General features: G+C 32.8%; 1 protein-coding gene and 1 long non-coding RNA gene across 2 annotated transcripts; both read right to left on the bottom strand.

Annotated features, from left to right (window-relative positions):
* Window positions 1-8055: 8055 nt before the first annotated feature.
* LOC131021550 (cyclin-D5-1-like) lies at window positions 8056-10243 on the bottom strand. The gene is made up of 5 exons (XM_057950785.1): window positions 9691-10243; window positions 9497-9583; window positions 9123-9417; window positions 8937-9061; window positions 8056-8853 (listed from the first exon to the last, which is right to left on the bottom strand). Exons 1-5 carry the CDS (start codon window positions 9925-9927, stop codon window positions 8680-8682), a joined length of 918 nt encoding a protein of 305 aa, XP_057806768.1. The 5' UTR covers window positions 9928-10243; the 3' UTR covers window positions 8056-8679.
* A 3067-nt stretch (window positions 10244-13310) lies between these two features.
* On the bottom strand, window positions 13311-14660 carry LOC131021555 (uncharacterized). Its single transcript, XR_009100988.1, has 2 exons — window positions 13657-14660; window positions 13311-13569 (listed from the first exon to the last, which is right to left on the bottom strand). It is a non-coding gene; the product is annotated as an uncharacterized LOC131021555 (long non-coding RNA).
* Between the last annotated feature and the right edge of the window lie 1651 nt (window positions 14661-16311).

Here is a 16311-nt window from a genome sequence, read left to right as displayed (position 1 = left end):
TGTGTCCAGTTAAAGGAATAGGTAACATCAAACTGAGAATGTATGATGGAGTTGTGAGAATTCTACAAGGTGTGAGGTATATTCCATCTTTAAAGAGAAACCTTATCTCTCTTGGAATGCTAGAGTCAAAAGGATTTACTTTTAGGTCTGAAAATGGAGAGTTACTTGTTAACAAAGGTTCAGTTACAGTTATGAAGGGAAATAGGGAGAATAAGCTGTATTATCTAATTGCAAAGACTATGGTAGGAGAAGTGGAAGTAAATGTTGAGAATGAATCACTCTTATGGCATTCAAGGCTTGGACATGTTGGAGAGAAAGGCCTAAATGAGTTACTCAAGCAAGGCATTCTCAAACATCCAACGAAGTTCAAACTTGAAAGCTGTGAAGAGTGTATTTTAGCTAAGAGCAAGAAGCTGCCCTATCCTACCAGCAACATGATATGCAGTTCACCCCTAGAATATGTACATTGTGATCTTTGGGGAAAATCAAGGACTGAGACTCTAGGTGGAGGAAGATATTATCTCTCACTTGTTGATCATTATTCTAGGAAGTTGTGGATTTACATCTTGAGAAACAAATCAGATGCTTTTAAGAAATTTGAGGAATGGTACAATGAAGTAGAGACAGAAAAGGGTCTTAAACTAAAATGTTTAAGAACAGATAATGGCCTAGAGTTCCTGTCTGAAGAGTTTCAAGAATTCTGTAAATCAAAAGGGATTAAGAGGCACAAAACTGTACCTGGGAATCCTCAGCAAAACGGCTTGATTGAAAGAATGAACAGGACCATCCTTGAGAGGGTCAGAGCAATGCTTGCAGAGAGTGGATTGCCTAAAAAGTTTTGGGGAGAAGCAGCAGCTACAGCTTGTCATTTAATAAACAAATGCCCTTCTTCAGCTATTCAATTTAAAACACCAGATGAAATGTGGAATGGGAAGATTTCTGATTACTCATATCTCAGAAAGTTTGGTTGTATGTCATATGCACATGTTAAACAGGATAAGTTAGAGCCAAGGGCTCTGAAGTGTGTGTTTATTGGCTATCCAAAAGGTGTTAAAGGCTATAAGCTTTGGTGCTTAGAGCCTGGGATGCAGAAGCCTATCTTGAGTAGAGATGTTGTTTTCAGAGAAAACAAGATGCCTTTCCTTGAAAGAAATCAAAATAATTCACAAGGAAATGATAGTATTCCACTGCAGGTGGAGTTAGAAAGAATAACTGAAGAAGAAATTGCTGCTGAAACAGGTGTTCCTGAGGAAGCAATATCAGATAAAGAAGATCAGACTGATGAAGACTCAGGAGATGATTTGTTTAACTATCAACTTGCAAGAGATAGGACGAGAAGATCTACACATCCACCTGATAGATATGGTCATGCAGACCTCATATCATATGCTCTTGCCACCGCAGAAGAAATAGATTACAGCGAACCTAAAAGTTATAAAGAAGCCATGAGCAGTTCAGAGAAGGATAAATGGTTAGAGGCAATGAAAGAAGAGCTTGATTCACTTCTCAAGAACAAAACATGGGTTCTGGTAAAGGCTCCAAAGGGCCACAAGTGTGTGAGTTGTAAATGGATATTCAAGAAGAAACTGGAGGCTGATAATAGTATCAGGTTTAAGGCCAGATTAGTGGCAAGAGGTTTCACTCAAAAGGAGGGGATAGATTTTAATGAGGTATTTTCACCTGTGGTAAAACATTGTTCTATTAGAATATTACTGTCTATTGTGGTGCAACAGGGTCTAGAGCTGCAGCAGCTTGATGTAAAAACTGCTTTTCTTCATGGAGATTTGAAGGAAAGCATTTACATGCATCAACCCGAGGGTTTTGTGCTGCCTGGAGATGAAGGAAAGGTATGCTTACTGAAAAAATCTCTTTATGGATTAAAACAGAGCTCTAGACAATGGTATCTAAAATTTGATAGGCACATGAATGATATAGGTTTTACCAGATCCAATTATGATAATTGTGTGTATCTTAGAAAGAATGACAATGATGATTATACTTATCTCTTGTTATATGTTGATGATATGTTGGTAGCTAGTAAAAGTATAACTGAGATAAATAAACTGAAAGCTGATTTGAGACAGAAGTTTGAAATGAAAGATTTAGGAAATGCTAAACGAATATTGGGTATGGATTTGATTAGGATCAAAGAATGTGGTCAGCTTTGGCTTACACAACATGATTATGTGCAAAAGATTCTTAAGAAATTCATGATTAATGACTCTAAAGGAGTTAGTACCCCTCTTGCACAACATTTTAAACTCTCAAAATCTCAGTGTCCTAAAACTGCTACTGATAGAGCTTTTATGCAAAAAATCCCTTATGCTAATATAGTGGGTAGCATAATGTATAGCATGATTTGTACTAGGCCTGACATATCTTTTGCTATAAGTGCTGCTAGTAGATTTATGGCAGATCCAGGTAAAGAACACTGGTCTGGATTGAAATGGATCCTTAGATACTTAAAATCAACTGCAAACCATGGTATTTTGTTTGAGAAAACTGATGCAGGTTGCAGAGATGTATTACATGGCTATGTTGGTTCGGATTATGCAGCTAACATAAATACTAGAAAGTCTCAATCCGGTTATGTGTTTACATTATATGGAGCTGCTGTAAGCTGGAAGTCAGTGATGCAATCTGTAGTGGCCTTGTCTACTACTGAGGCAGAGTTCATGGCATTGACAGAAGCAATAAAGGAAGCTATATGGCTTAAAGGTATCATTGCTGAATTTGGTATTAAGCAAAAGTGTGTATCCATTAAGTGTGACAGCCAGAGTGCGATTCATTTGGTTAAACACCAAGTATTCCATGAAAGAAGCAAACATATAGATGTAAGACTTCATTTCATTAGGGATATTGTGAGCAAAGGTATAGTACATGTTGAGAAGGTGTCCACAGATGAGAATGCTGCGGATATGTTAACAAAACCATTGCCTACTGAAAAGTTCAAACATTGTTTGAGCTTGATCAAACTCATGGAGAAATGATGAGCTGAATGGAAGCCCTGTGGTGGGGCTGAATTGGTGGAAAGCTGGCATATGGTGTTTATTTGATTAAGGTGGAGAATTGTAGAAGTGTAATCTACATAAACACGCTTTTAGCTGGGGGTTTAAGTGAAATAGCAACTTAAGTTGAGGGACTTTGCTGAAAAGGGGATCTATTTCCTGTTATGCATGAAGACATGCTTTCAAGAGAGCTGATCTGATTTGAAGTGCAGATCACGATGGTGATTCAATCCAGCTGGTAGCTCTTATGTTTTATATAGATTAGCGGTTACTTTGTTAAGTAGTTAGTTCATTTTCTATTCTGTGATTGTATTAGAGATTGAATGAAAAACTGAGAGAAGAGATAGGAGAGTTTAGAACCGCGAATCAGCTCGGTTTTGAGTGTGTGTTCTTGCCTACTGTTGTACTCTTGTAATCCTTCACAGATTGATCAATAAACATCGCTGGTTAACCCACGTGGACGTAGGCTCAATTTGAGCTGAACCACGTAAACGATTGTGTCGTGTGTTCTTCGTTTCTTGTTCGAGTTTTTCGATCCACAATTGATTCAATTGAATTAAGATTATGTTATATATAATAAAAAACTATATACGTATTATATATTACATATATTGATATTAATACACCAATAATTTCGATATACCGTAAGGTACGGTATACCGACTTTCGGTATGGTATACCGCACTATCGGTACGACAACGGTATGGAAATTCTTATACCGAAATATTCGGTATGCCGATCTTCGGTATACCGAAAAGTACGGTATGACAACGGTATGGAAATTCTCATACCGCAATTTACGGTATGGTATACGGTATGACGGAAAATTTTCGGCATACCGTACCGATCCACGCCTAGTCCCATGCCCCATGGAGTAGCCTCCAAGGTGAATCAGGCCATCAAAAAGAATCAACAACCTGAACTGCTGATAAGGTTCCCATGAACCAGCTTATGCGCGAGGAATCCTCCGTCTCAAATACCATCTTAAACCTCAGCATCGAGCACCAATGTATTTGTAGTGTAAAAGTGGGTATTGCATGTATTAGCCCCCACATATATATAATAAATAATTATTGTGCATCTTCAATAATTTATATTGAAAGGAAATTAATTGTAATATGTAATTATACAATTATGTTTAACTTAATTGCTGAGGGTTGCTTCTAATTAGCTTAAGTTTGCTTTAATATGATACTATGCATAAAAGTATATAACTATCATAAAGTCTACGAGTAATCTCTCACCACCCATCTTATTATTAAACCTATTGCTACAAAAACACTCATATTTTCACAGTAATAAAAAACTACTCTCACTCAGCTCAACCTCTGCAAGGATTCCCTGGGGGAGGGGCATCGACGATTGTCCATTTTTTGACGAAGGCTTGTTCTACAACAAAGAAGGGAGGAGAGCGGTTGTACTTCTCTGCGGCGGTGCAAAAATTGGGGGGGGGGGGTTGTTTGGGGTGCAAAAAAATTTCTCTTGGGGGGAAATTATTTTCGTTTTGGTTTTGGTTTTAGGTGTTGTGCTGGGTGGGAAATTGCTCCGACTGATGGACAATAAAATTCTTTTAATATTCAATAATTTTAATTACCGAAAATGAAAATGTGGAAAAATGTAAAAGGAAGCTACTAATAACGACGAACAGTAAGCGTTATTATATATCATATAAATAAATATATTCTTTTTTTTTCGTATACTATTTTAATTAAGTAGGTATAACCATGCATCACACAGAAATAAAACTAGTTCTTAAATTAATAAATGTTACATTATTTTCTCTCAAATTTTTAAACTCTTATATATATGACTTCTAACTTTGATCTTTCCCATAACATCTGGCTAATTTTTAGGTATGAGAAGTGGTAATTTAGCTAATTAGGGCTGAGATGATGAGATTTCAGTGGCTTATCAAGATTACATTAGAACTTAGTAGTAATAAATTGATATGTATTGTATTCTACACATATATTCCTTCATTTAAGACTTCCAAAAATTAAAATCCATGTAAACTAAACTTTTTTTACTTCTTGTGGAAATCTCATACTTTATCTAAAAAACTTTGCCAATTTTTTTAAAAGTCCCCAACTCGTATAGCACTTGAAACAATTCTTTAGATGTAATGCATTACAAACAATTCAATATCATTTCCCTAGTTGTGGGTAGGGCTGTCTAAATGGTTATCGGGTTTTGGGTATCCAATTAACCGAACCGAAATTTCCGGGCTTGGGTATCCAATAACCGAAAATTTCGGGTAATGGATCGGTTTCGGTTATTGGCTTTTTGGAAATTTCGGTTATCGGTTAACCCGAAAAACCGATCGGGTTAACCGAATAACCGAAAATTATTTTATTAATTATTTAATATATATATTATCAATATATCATATATAATATATTATATATTTGTAAATTAATATATAAATATATTTGTAAATTTACATATATATTATATATTTACAAATATATTATAAATTTGTAAATTTATAATATATATTGGTAAATTTACAAATATATTATATATATAATATATATTATATATTTACAAATATATATATTATAATATATTTACAAATATATTATATATTTTTAAATATATATTATATGTTTGTAAATTTACATATATATTATATATTTGTAAATTATTTAATATATATAATATATATTTGTAAATATATATTATATATTTGTAATTTCTTTTAGAGTAGATAGAGCAAAAATTATTTGAATTTTATTTTTTAAATGGGTATTTCGGATACCCAAATAACCCAATTGGTTAACCGAAGCGGGTATTGGGTAACCGAACTTCTAAAACGGTTCGGAAACGGTTATTGAAATTTGGCAATTTCGGGTTCGGGTAACCGAAAATTCGGGTACGGGTAACCGAACCCGAACCGATCGACAGCCCTAGTTGTGGGATACAAAGTGAAGAAAACAAGAACAAGAAATTTGAAAGAAAAAAATATATATATTGATCCAAAAGCAGTAACACGCATTCTTGTACTAGAAGACAGAGCATTTTTTGTTAGAGATAAAAACTGGTGGACCCACAGTAGATTAGAGAGGAGGAGACATCTAGCGTGTTCTTTAATGTTACCCAAAAATCCATCAGTTTCAGAGACTGGGCAAAACTATGCCCACATTTTTTTTTACCACCAATTTGCTTTGTGCATGATGTAACACTTCACACGGCTTCATGTGCACTGTGAAAAGGTTAGAATATTCAACCAATTCTTGCTGCTAGTGGAATCTTGTAGTTGTTTGGTACAAACATGTTTTAGATTTCTATCACATTCTTGATTGATATATAAGCTATAAAAATACAAAAAAATGTCTTCGGTAAAAAATATAAAATTAGCTATTATTATATATTTAATTTTAAGAATAATTGTATAAATTATATGCTAGTATATTAATTTACTCCCTCCGTCCACGAAATGAGTACCCATATTTCCTTTTTCGTCCGTCCACGAAATGAGTACCCATTTCCCTTTTTGGCAAGTGTACCCCACACATCTCTTTAATTAATACACTCAAAAAGTGGGACCCTTAAACTATTCACACTACACTCCATACATTTCTTAAAACCCGTGCCGTCCACAAATGGGTACTCATTTCGTGGACGGAGGGAGTATTAGATATTAAAATATTATTCAATTACATTACTTATCCAATCTGAAACTCTTTTTAGAATACTGAAAAAAAATAGCTTATATAATCTAACTACTTAACTAGCGAAATGAAAAATAACAATAAATCACTATTATATAAATAAAAATGGTACTCCTGTATACACTAAATTAAATGTTATCATACCTTGACATGTATGCATTTGAAACTTTAGTATGAATGCTAGAGTTCTTAAGAGATACAGTCAAATCTCTATACATTAATAACTTTAGGGCCTATCCTTCAAAAAAAAAAAAAAAAAAAACCTAAGGATTTTATTAGTTTAGAGAGCTATTAATATATCGTTAAATTAATAAATTTTTTAATTTTATAGTGTTTTTTTATTTTAGAAATTATAATTTTAAATCGAGTTATAATGTGCAAAAATAAATGAGAGATATATAATATTTAAATTAAATAAATAAACCAAATTTTAATTAAAAATTAAATATAATAGATATGGTGTATATACAAATGGATTTAGCTGGAGTATATTATATTTTTTGTTTTTATCAAATAAAATAATACTTGGTTACGTCTAAAAATAATTACACACATACTTTGATATGTATTGTTTGAAAATTCAATATGGATGCTAGATTTCATAAAAGATACAGTAAAATTTCTATAAAGTAATAACTTTGGTACCTTAGGGAGCTATTAATATATCGCTAAATTGATTATTTATTAATTTATAAATTATTTTCTTAATTTCAAACATTACAGTTTTAAATCAAGTTATAAAATTTTCTTAATTTTAGGTTTTTTTATTTTCTTTTTTATAAAATTTTCATTTAAAAAAAAAGTTATAATGCTTAAAAACAAATAAGAGATAGTAACATTTAAATTAAACAAATGCATGTCAACTGAGTGTGACTGAAATACTGAATATTATTGGAGATTCTAATGATGATCAAACTGAAAATAATAATAAATTCATATTTTAACAAGTTACCACAATATTTGTAATTGTAATATTTTATCAAATATTATATCAATATTTTTTATTAAATGAAATAACATTAATTGTATGTACAATTTCCGTTCTTTCGGCTTGCAAGTAAAAAATGGATGATGATTAGCACGTGGGACTTCTTCAATGTTCCATTAGCAATGGCCTTTGCATACAGCTGTCCAGATAGAAACCTTACATTCATTTAATTGTAAAACTGAATATTATTAAAATTTAAATTCTAAAAATTGGTCACTGTAGAGTTTAAACTTAAAGAGGCCCCTTCTCTCTCTATCTCTCATATGAGGATAAGAGGCCCCCTTACATGTAAGTGCAGAATCATAACATGGCACTTTATGACACCAAAATATTCAACAGTAAGCCAATCAAGGAAAAACTTGTTTGAGTTTAAAATGTCATGGAATGCAGTAAAACAAAATAATATCTCATTATATTCCTCTCCAAATGTAGAGCACACAGATGCATTTATTTGCAACAAATTGAAAGAATGAAGGAAATTGTGAATCAACAATAGTGAAGTACCTAACTATATCTAGAAGGGGGAAAAGGGTTTTAAGTGATACTATATGGGTGCGTTCACTTTGATGGATGGAAAAAGGAGGGATAACAAAAATTTATGCCTTTAAATGTTTCCTTTCTTATCCCACATTTTACACAAAAGAAAATTTCACCATTTTTTCTTTTTTATTTTTACTTCAAGGAATGATAATATTATCCCTCCATTTTGGTGTGATAATATTATCCCTCCATGAAGTGAAAATAAGGAAAGAAAAATGATGAACTTCTCTTTTGTGTAAAATGTGGGATAAGAAATGAGACATTTAAAGACATAAATTTTTATTATCCCTCCATTTAAAGGGATAAAAAGCAAACACACCCTATATCTTTGGCTCTAAATGTGTGCTGCACATTAGCTCATCGCTTGTTATAATGAGCTAAATGTATACTTTTCCTCACAATTATAGGTAAAGGTCAAAATCTTGGCCAACACTAAAAAACAAAGTCTAAAAATGTAAGCATAGAAGAAAAATCATTTCTTTGGCGGAGGGCAATCTTGATCGCAGTCATCAAAGTTAAGTCTTCTTCTGGTGCCTCTGCTTGTGCTTGTTGAATCATCATTCAACGGATTCTGTGAAACAACCGATTCTGGTGTCTCCGCCTCCACGATTTCTTGCATTAGGCTATAGCATGAGATTATACTTTCCTATCAAAACACCAATTCAAAATCCCAGTAAATAAATTAACAGAGCATCTAAATCTAACTGATCACATAAAGCAACAACTCACATTTTCCAGCGAAGGAACTGCATCCATCTTGCTCTCCAACGCTGTCTTACTCAGATGTTTATCATACGCCGCCAAAACGGAAGCGGCCGCAATAATTGAAGGCCGATGCTTGGCCACATCAATCTCTGCACCCAAAACAATAATCAAAAAAAGAAAAAAGAAAAAGAAGAGTCGAGAAATAAATACCTTGCATAATTGATAAAATGAGTTGTTTAGCTCGAAGGATCAATTCATGATGATCCGTAGTTTGTTGACAAAACTTGGCGGCGAAATAGGTCAAGAAAGTAAAGGGAGTGATGCAACACATTCTCCAATCCAATGTGCTTAGCACTATCAATTCCATTTTGGTTATGTAAGTGTTGCAGAATTGGTAGCCCTCTCTCGTGTATTCTGCTAATAGTCGCGCTTCACATTCCTCCATTTTCGCAGCCAACGACAAGCATGCAATCGACAGAATCTGAAGCTTCATCAGCTTCCCTTCCTATCCTTATCAAAACACACACATTATCCCGAGGCGACAACCAAGAAACTGCATCGAGATTAGATTAATGTATACTCACTGAAAGCTTCACTCTCGTTAGATAACGGTCGAAATACACCAGTGACAGATATGCAGTGCGGTAGTGGTATCCAAATTCAGCCCTTTTCTGCAACAATTCAACAACAAGAAAATCAAAAATCTACTTCGATCCCTCTTTCTTTTTCTTTTTCCTTTTGTGTTATAAAAAAAAGGGGGGAAAAGAGAAAAACAGACTTGAAGAATCCATTTGATGATACCGGAGCGCACGGATTGGAACCACCACCCTTCCGTCAAGACCGAATTGGCGTCGCCGTCGGGTTGAAAAGAAGCCTCATTTTTTAACATCATTTCGATGAACTCAGAGTCAGATTCGGAAACGGAACAGAAACCGACGTTTTCATCTTCCTTCTCTCTCAATAAGATGTTGCTTTCTTCACATAAAAGATTTGGCAGAAAGGTTCGAGATTCCATTTTTTTCAGTGTGTTTTCTCTTCTTCTTCTTGACTAAATCCCGGAAGAGAAATTATGCTAAATATATTGTGAAAAGAAAGTAGAAGATCTGGTTGTATTTGTAATTGTATGGTCCAAGAGATTGAGGAAATCCTCAACTCTAGAAAGAAAGAAACAAAGATTGAGCAGTGGAGTTGCGAAGTTGTTGCTGCTACCAAATTTAGCGGGAAGTCATTATCTCTTCATTTGTTTTTTTATATACATGGAGCATATAACGCACGTTGGTACACGTACGTAAGTATATTAATTTATATATAAACCAATTTATAGTCCGTCCAAAATTGAAGTAAATTATGAGTATTTAATATTAATAAGATTATAAAATATACACTAATAAATAAATTACTCACTAAAAATTATAGTTTTCATAATTTCAAAATATTACTTTTAGTTTTTTACTATATAGTATAATATAATTATTTTCAAAATAATAAAAAACTATATATATATATAGGGTTGAGTTCAATAGAGAATTATCTTTTTATTCATCATGAACAAATCTATATATTCTACGAACAGATCAACATAAGTAATGAACAGACGTATTTAGTAAAAATAGAGAAAAAACTAGCCACCGGTATGATTCGAACCCGGGGCAAATTATTGTTCATGCGGTACATTGATTTGTTCATCAAAATTATAGATCTGATCATTTTTGTTTCACGATTTCTCTATTATCTAAATATTTAGCATTCTCTGTTGAACCCTTCTATATATATATATACTACATTTTTGTTATAAACATCACATATAATATTAAAAAATCAAGCAAGAATCCATGTGGCCTGCAGCCTGGATATTAATTGATTTGGTCATAACTAAAATATACAACAAATTAATCGACAATTATTTGATCCAAAAAAATAAAATAATAGTATGTATAAAATATATAATTATATCTAATCATTTAATTTATGTAACAGTTCTTGACGAAGACAAAAAACAATTGAAATTGAAATAATGTTAGAAAATACATATTATGTGTTTAACAGGTTTTCTAGTTAGTGAAAATTACTTAGAGTTTGTTATTAAGTTGGAGATTTTAGCTATATTATTACCAATTTCAAACGATTGAAAAGTGATTTACTATTCATTCTCGTCTCGAACACGTACATTAATAATGTGCACTGAATATGTTTAGTTATTTGGGCCCATTCAAAAAATTATGTATATGTACTCAACTCAAATTATATTAAGAGATTTCATTATTTATTCACATCCTAGTAATATCCACTAATTTATCGAACTTATTTAAATTTATAAAATACGTATATAATTAAATAAAACAATAATTGATTATCCTCTCAATAACCCCCAAAAATCACAAAGCATATAAACAATAAAAGATTGAAAATTAAATTAATAAAAATCATACGTGCACTCTATGAATTCACTTAGAACCTATACACTCCTATCAGTTTTTGAAACGATTAATTAGTAAGTTATTTTACTACACGTTCTCGTCAAATTATTACATGCTAATTTTTCGAATCAATTTAAAATTTATAAAAATCTACATACTAATATATAACTTGTAAACACTAATATAACAAATTAATCCCGTTCACCTACCCACCGTGGGCACGCATTAACGTGCCCACCGCTGATGTGGCAATGCCACATAAGAAAGATAATTAAATATAGTTAATCCCACATTTTCATATATGAAAATTTTTTATTTTTAGTTTCAATACCATAAATAAGGAATTAACTTAACAATTATAATAATTCTTAATGATAATTAAATCAAATTAGCTTCTTCCTCATTCCGGAAAACCCCTGTATACAAAACTCCATTAAATTAAAACTAAAACACACACACACGTCTGCCATCATTCTTATCAAACTTAGGCACCACAACCCACTTATGTCTCTTGTACCTCAACATCCCCAACATACTCCTCCAAATGTAATTATTTGATAAACTTTTTCAATATTATAATGGCATATCATTCATCATCGAAGCCTAAATCTAAATCAATAAATTTTTTCCTCTTAAATTTCTCATGCCAGAATCCGGGTAGTTATTAGCCTTGGCGCCTGAGGACCTCTGGAATGATGAAATGTTTGTTTAGGAGAAAGCCATGTTTTTGTGCAAATAATTTTTTTACCAAAGAATGGCAGTCGCTGATTCACTGTTACGTACAGCGGCACCAGCACCCGCAGCGCGATAGTCTCACTAAACGGAGCCCCTAGATTGACCGTCTCCGTCACCACCGTCACATTCCGCTCCTTCATCCTCGCCGCGGACGTTCTTAATGATAACTAGTACGCTCACCCGTGCGATGCACGGCGAACATCAAAATTAAATTATATTTGACATAATTAAATAAATAAATTACTAATAAGAATCAAAATATAAGTAAATGTGAATTATTTTTTTAAAATAAAATAATCACATCATTTACACAATAAAGAACATAAATTTAAAAATATATAAGTCTTTAACTTTGTACTTTCAATAGCTGAAGTGCCAACCTTTACAATTGAGAATAAAAGTTAAATTTTGTTATGTTTTTAAATTTAGATTCTTTACTTTGTAAAGATGTGAATAATTTTATTTTAAAAAAATATTTCGCATTTGCTTATATTTTGATTCCATTTAATAATTTTATTATTTAAAATAACATTCAATTTTAATGTTCATCGTCCATCTAATGGGCGGACGGATTAGTTTATATTAATGGATATAAGTAAAAATTATTGTTTTTTTCAAATATGTCAATTTTAAAAATAGATCTTTAAAAAACAAAAATAGAATTACAATTGATTCTCTTGAAATAAAAAATAACTACAGTTGGATGAATTACAATGCAAAATTCTCAAACGAACATTTATCATTAATTGAATCCAAAAGTACCAAAAAATCAAAATAATATGAAATTCTTTGAAAAATAAAATAGTGATTAGCTCCAAAAAAAAAAAATTGAAAATCTCATTAAAATCTTTTGGATGTTTATCTGAACATTTTTTTAATACAAATAAGTTCCATGATAATACGAAATTGTATGAACACAAATTAGCAGAAGAAGGTTTGCCTCGATTTCCAATAAAACAATTATGAGAAACTAAGCAATTATGCAAGTAACTATTTTTGAGGGGCCTCTTCTAGAGATATGGACGCCAACCTATCTGTTGTAATTACCATGTATAACCCTGAATAACCTATTTGATATAGAGAGAATATACCATTGCTACAGCGTTTAGGATCAACTTAATGTAAGTAACTAATGTGTTCAATAGATCGCTGATATAGTGATACTATAAAAACTGAAGCGAAAAAAATCTAAGAATTGCAATCACAGTCATTGGGCAGAACCAAGACATGTTTAAAGGATTGAACGAATTCAGAAAGGACAATAAATAAAACAATGAAGAAAGTCAAAACAAACATTAGAGAATCAAATATGACATAAGAAGAGTAAAATAAAAATAGATAAACAACAATACTTAGAGCCGCTGTGGAACATAAGACACCACAAACAAAGAAACATAAATAAGCAAAAGATGATAACACCACTCCATGCCGTAATTCCCGCCACCGTTTGTCGAGCACCCAATTCTAAGATTGGTTTATCAACATGCAAGGTCCAGGCTTCTAGCCTAAAAACCAACGCCAACAATGTGTAACTATCAACTCTTGTAACCAACCACATTCGATCTTCAAACTCTGAGAAATTATGGATATACCTCGTGAACACAATGCTTAATTGCTAAACGTGGTAACAGATCGTTGGAAGTAGCGGCGGCTGAATCCCAGAGACCGTCATGAGCAGGCAATGCTCCATAGAAAGATCCCATATCCTTCAATCTTTCTGCAAGCAGGGTGAAGTGTCGACCTTTATCTTGTGCCACTTTCACAAAATCTGTGAAAAAATCTCTTGGCATTGCCTCTTGCTTACCAAATCAAGCAATTATGTCCTGTACAAAACATATTCAAGAGAGACTGTATTAACACCACACTGCAACAGACCAATACATCGATAAAATCAAATGGTGGAAGCAATTTTCTTGTATTTAAGTTCTACAACCAGCAATGTAAACATCCTAACATTCTTGAAAAAAAAAAGAAAATCAAGTTCTTATAACATAATTTATGGAAATAGTCTTCTCTAGAATCAATGATGTAAGACGATCCTGCACGTTTCACTTGACACCCTTCTTGTAGTACATCAAAACAGGAAGAATGACAATTCAAAAATAAAAACAGAGAACTAATATCACTAAATACCGCGAATTCAAAAAAAAAAATCCAATCTTCAACACGGATAAAAAGGGGAATTGCAAAAATAGCACAATTTCACAGCAAGAAAGAAATCCAAAAATCAAAGCAGAGAATTGATATCACTAAACACCGCGAATTTAGAAAAAGAAACAGAGAGGGGGTTTTTTATATGTTGTATTGGTTGTGAAAAAGGAAGAGAGAGGAGGGTTTTATATGCTGTATTGGTTGTAGGCTGCTACAGGAAGAGAGAGTAAGTCAGAGAAACGACGGGAGGGAATCGCGGCAGCGCCGACTTAGGGCTGGAATGTGACGAATCACGGCGTGGGGGAGGAGTCTGGTGTGGAGACGGGGCGGTAGCGCCGACTTGGGGCTGGACTGCGACGAAATTTATCTATGCTTCTTCTCCCATTAAACAGTGCTTCAAATTCGAAAACAATTGCAGAAAAAATGAATAGCAGTTGGAGAAATCTATATAGGGTTATTAGCCTGTAAATACATGAACTTTTTATATTTTCTGAAATTTAACATGACTTTTATTTTTAGCCCACAAATACACGAACTTAGCATTTTTTCTGATTTTTGACATCAACATGAAAAAACTCTATTTATTGTTGAGGTGGAGGTCGAAATACATGACGTGGACTACGAAATATGCACTTGAATAGAGTAATTTGATTCATTATTTTGATTAGAGAGTGAATGACATGATATACCGGCCTTCACATTAATAATAAATTAGAATTTTTTCTTGTCCATGTCAAAAATAAAAAAAAATGTGAAGTTCGTGTATTTGTGGGCTAAAAATAAAAGTCATGTTAAATTTCAGAAAATATAAAAAGTTCGTGTATTTACAGGCTAATAACCCATCTATATATTTAAGAGAAATAGTCGTTGTTCCAAATATATTGTGAGAGAACCGTGAGAGAAGAGTGAGATAAAATCGGTGAGAGAACCGTGTTAGAGTGGGAGAGAGAAAATTGTTGTAGCTAGAGAACGTGTGAGAAAGAGAGAAAAAAGTTAACTGCTGAAAATTGTGTGTACATATAATAGATAGATATAAATTTGCCCTTTATATGTTATTTTATTTACTAAATTGCCACAAACTGTGTTTTCATATAATAGATAGATTAAATCAAATTAGACTATCATATGAAGTTCTTTATCAAAATTTAAAAGCATTGACAGTTACACAAAATGCTGAAGCTAAATCGTCAATCCACCATGCTGAACTGGCATCAACAATAAGCTCGAAAAGGCACAAACCAAACATCAATAACCAATTTTAATTTAATTGGCCAGACTGATGAGTAGAAGTAGTCCAACTTTTTATCCCCAATATTTACCAAATTATGAATAGCTCCATTACAAACACCAAGCGAATTTAGCCTCTATGTTCTGGTGTAAGCATGTCTCTTTTTAAGAGTTTGTAATAAAAGAAAGAACCAAAGCATTGGAGGTACTCATACACTTCAATTTCAAGGAGCAGAATATACATCTTTTATCAATCAAAACAAAGGTAAAAGCTCTAATCCTAAATGCATCAACTCAAGCTGTTGATAGCAAACTACTCACATATGTATTTATCTGCCTAATAAAGCAGGAGAAAGTGTTGTGCTTGAAGTATCTGGGCAGTAGCTCCCTGGAAAACTCTAGAGGGTTCCACACAATGAAACTTGTATTGCTCTGACTCCATGATACACAATCAAGTCCGTAGATGGATCATCCACCATCTCACAATAACAAAGCACATGCCCTTTAAAGTATCAAGAAGAGATCAACTATAGAACTAACTCAACAGCCTTCTCAACGTTCAATGTCTCCTTCAACTATCCTATAACATCAAATGGACTATATTTTCTCTTCACATTAATAGTAATATAAATATACAATCTGAGCACCTTAAGCATCCAAAATCAAGGCTAAAAACATTAGGAAAAGAAAGTAAAACTAAAACAAGTCTCGGAAGGGAAGATCCCACCATCGTTCACCCCATAATTCTCTCAAATTCAATATTCAACTCCTCTTTCTGTAACAAACCCCTTCAAATCGAAATGAACAGCTCCCGATCCCCTCAATCGAAATCAATAGCTCCCAAATTCCTCTACTTCCAATCTCACCAG

This window comes from Salvia miltiorrhiza, chromosome 4, assembly GCF_028751815.1.
Source record: "Salvia miltiorrhiza cultivar Shanhuang (shh) chromosome 4, IMPLAD_Smil_shh, whole genome shotgun sequence".
In the NCBI taxonomy this organism is placed as follows: domain Eukaryota; kingdom Viridiplantae; phylum Streptophyta; class Magnoliopsida; order Lamiales; family Lamiaceae; genus Salvia; species Salvia miltiorrhiza.
The sequence above is the reverse complement of the archived record's forward strand: the minus strand, read 5'-3'. Positions and strand labels throughout refer to the sequence as shown.

Excerpts from the sequence above, each read along its gene's own strand:
- LOC131021550 (XM_057950785.1), bottom strand. The coding sequence starts at position 9,927 with ATGGAATCTCGAACCTTTCTGCCAAATCTTTTATGTGAAGAAAGCAAC. Across the intron at positions 9,584-9,690 it reads TCATCAAATGGATTCTTCAA|AAAAGGGCTGAATTTGGATA; the intron begins GTCTGTTTTTCT and ends GAATTGTTGCAG. Across the intron at positions 9,418-9,496 it reads TAACGAGAGTGAAGCTTTCA|GAAGGGAAGCTGATGAAGCT; the intron begins GTGAGTATACAT and ends TGATAAGGATAG.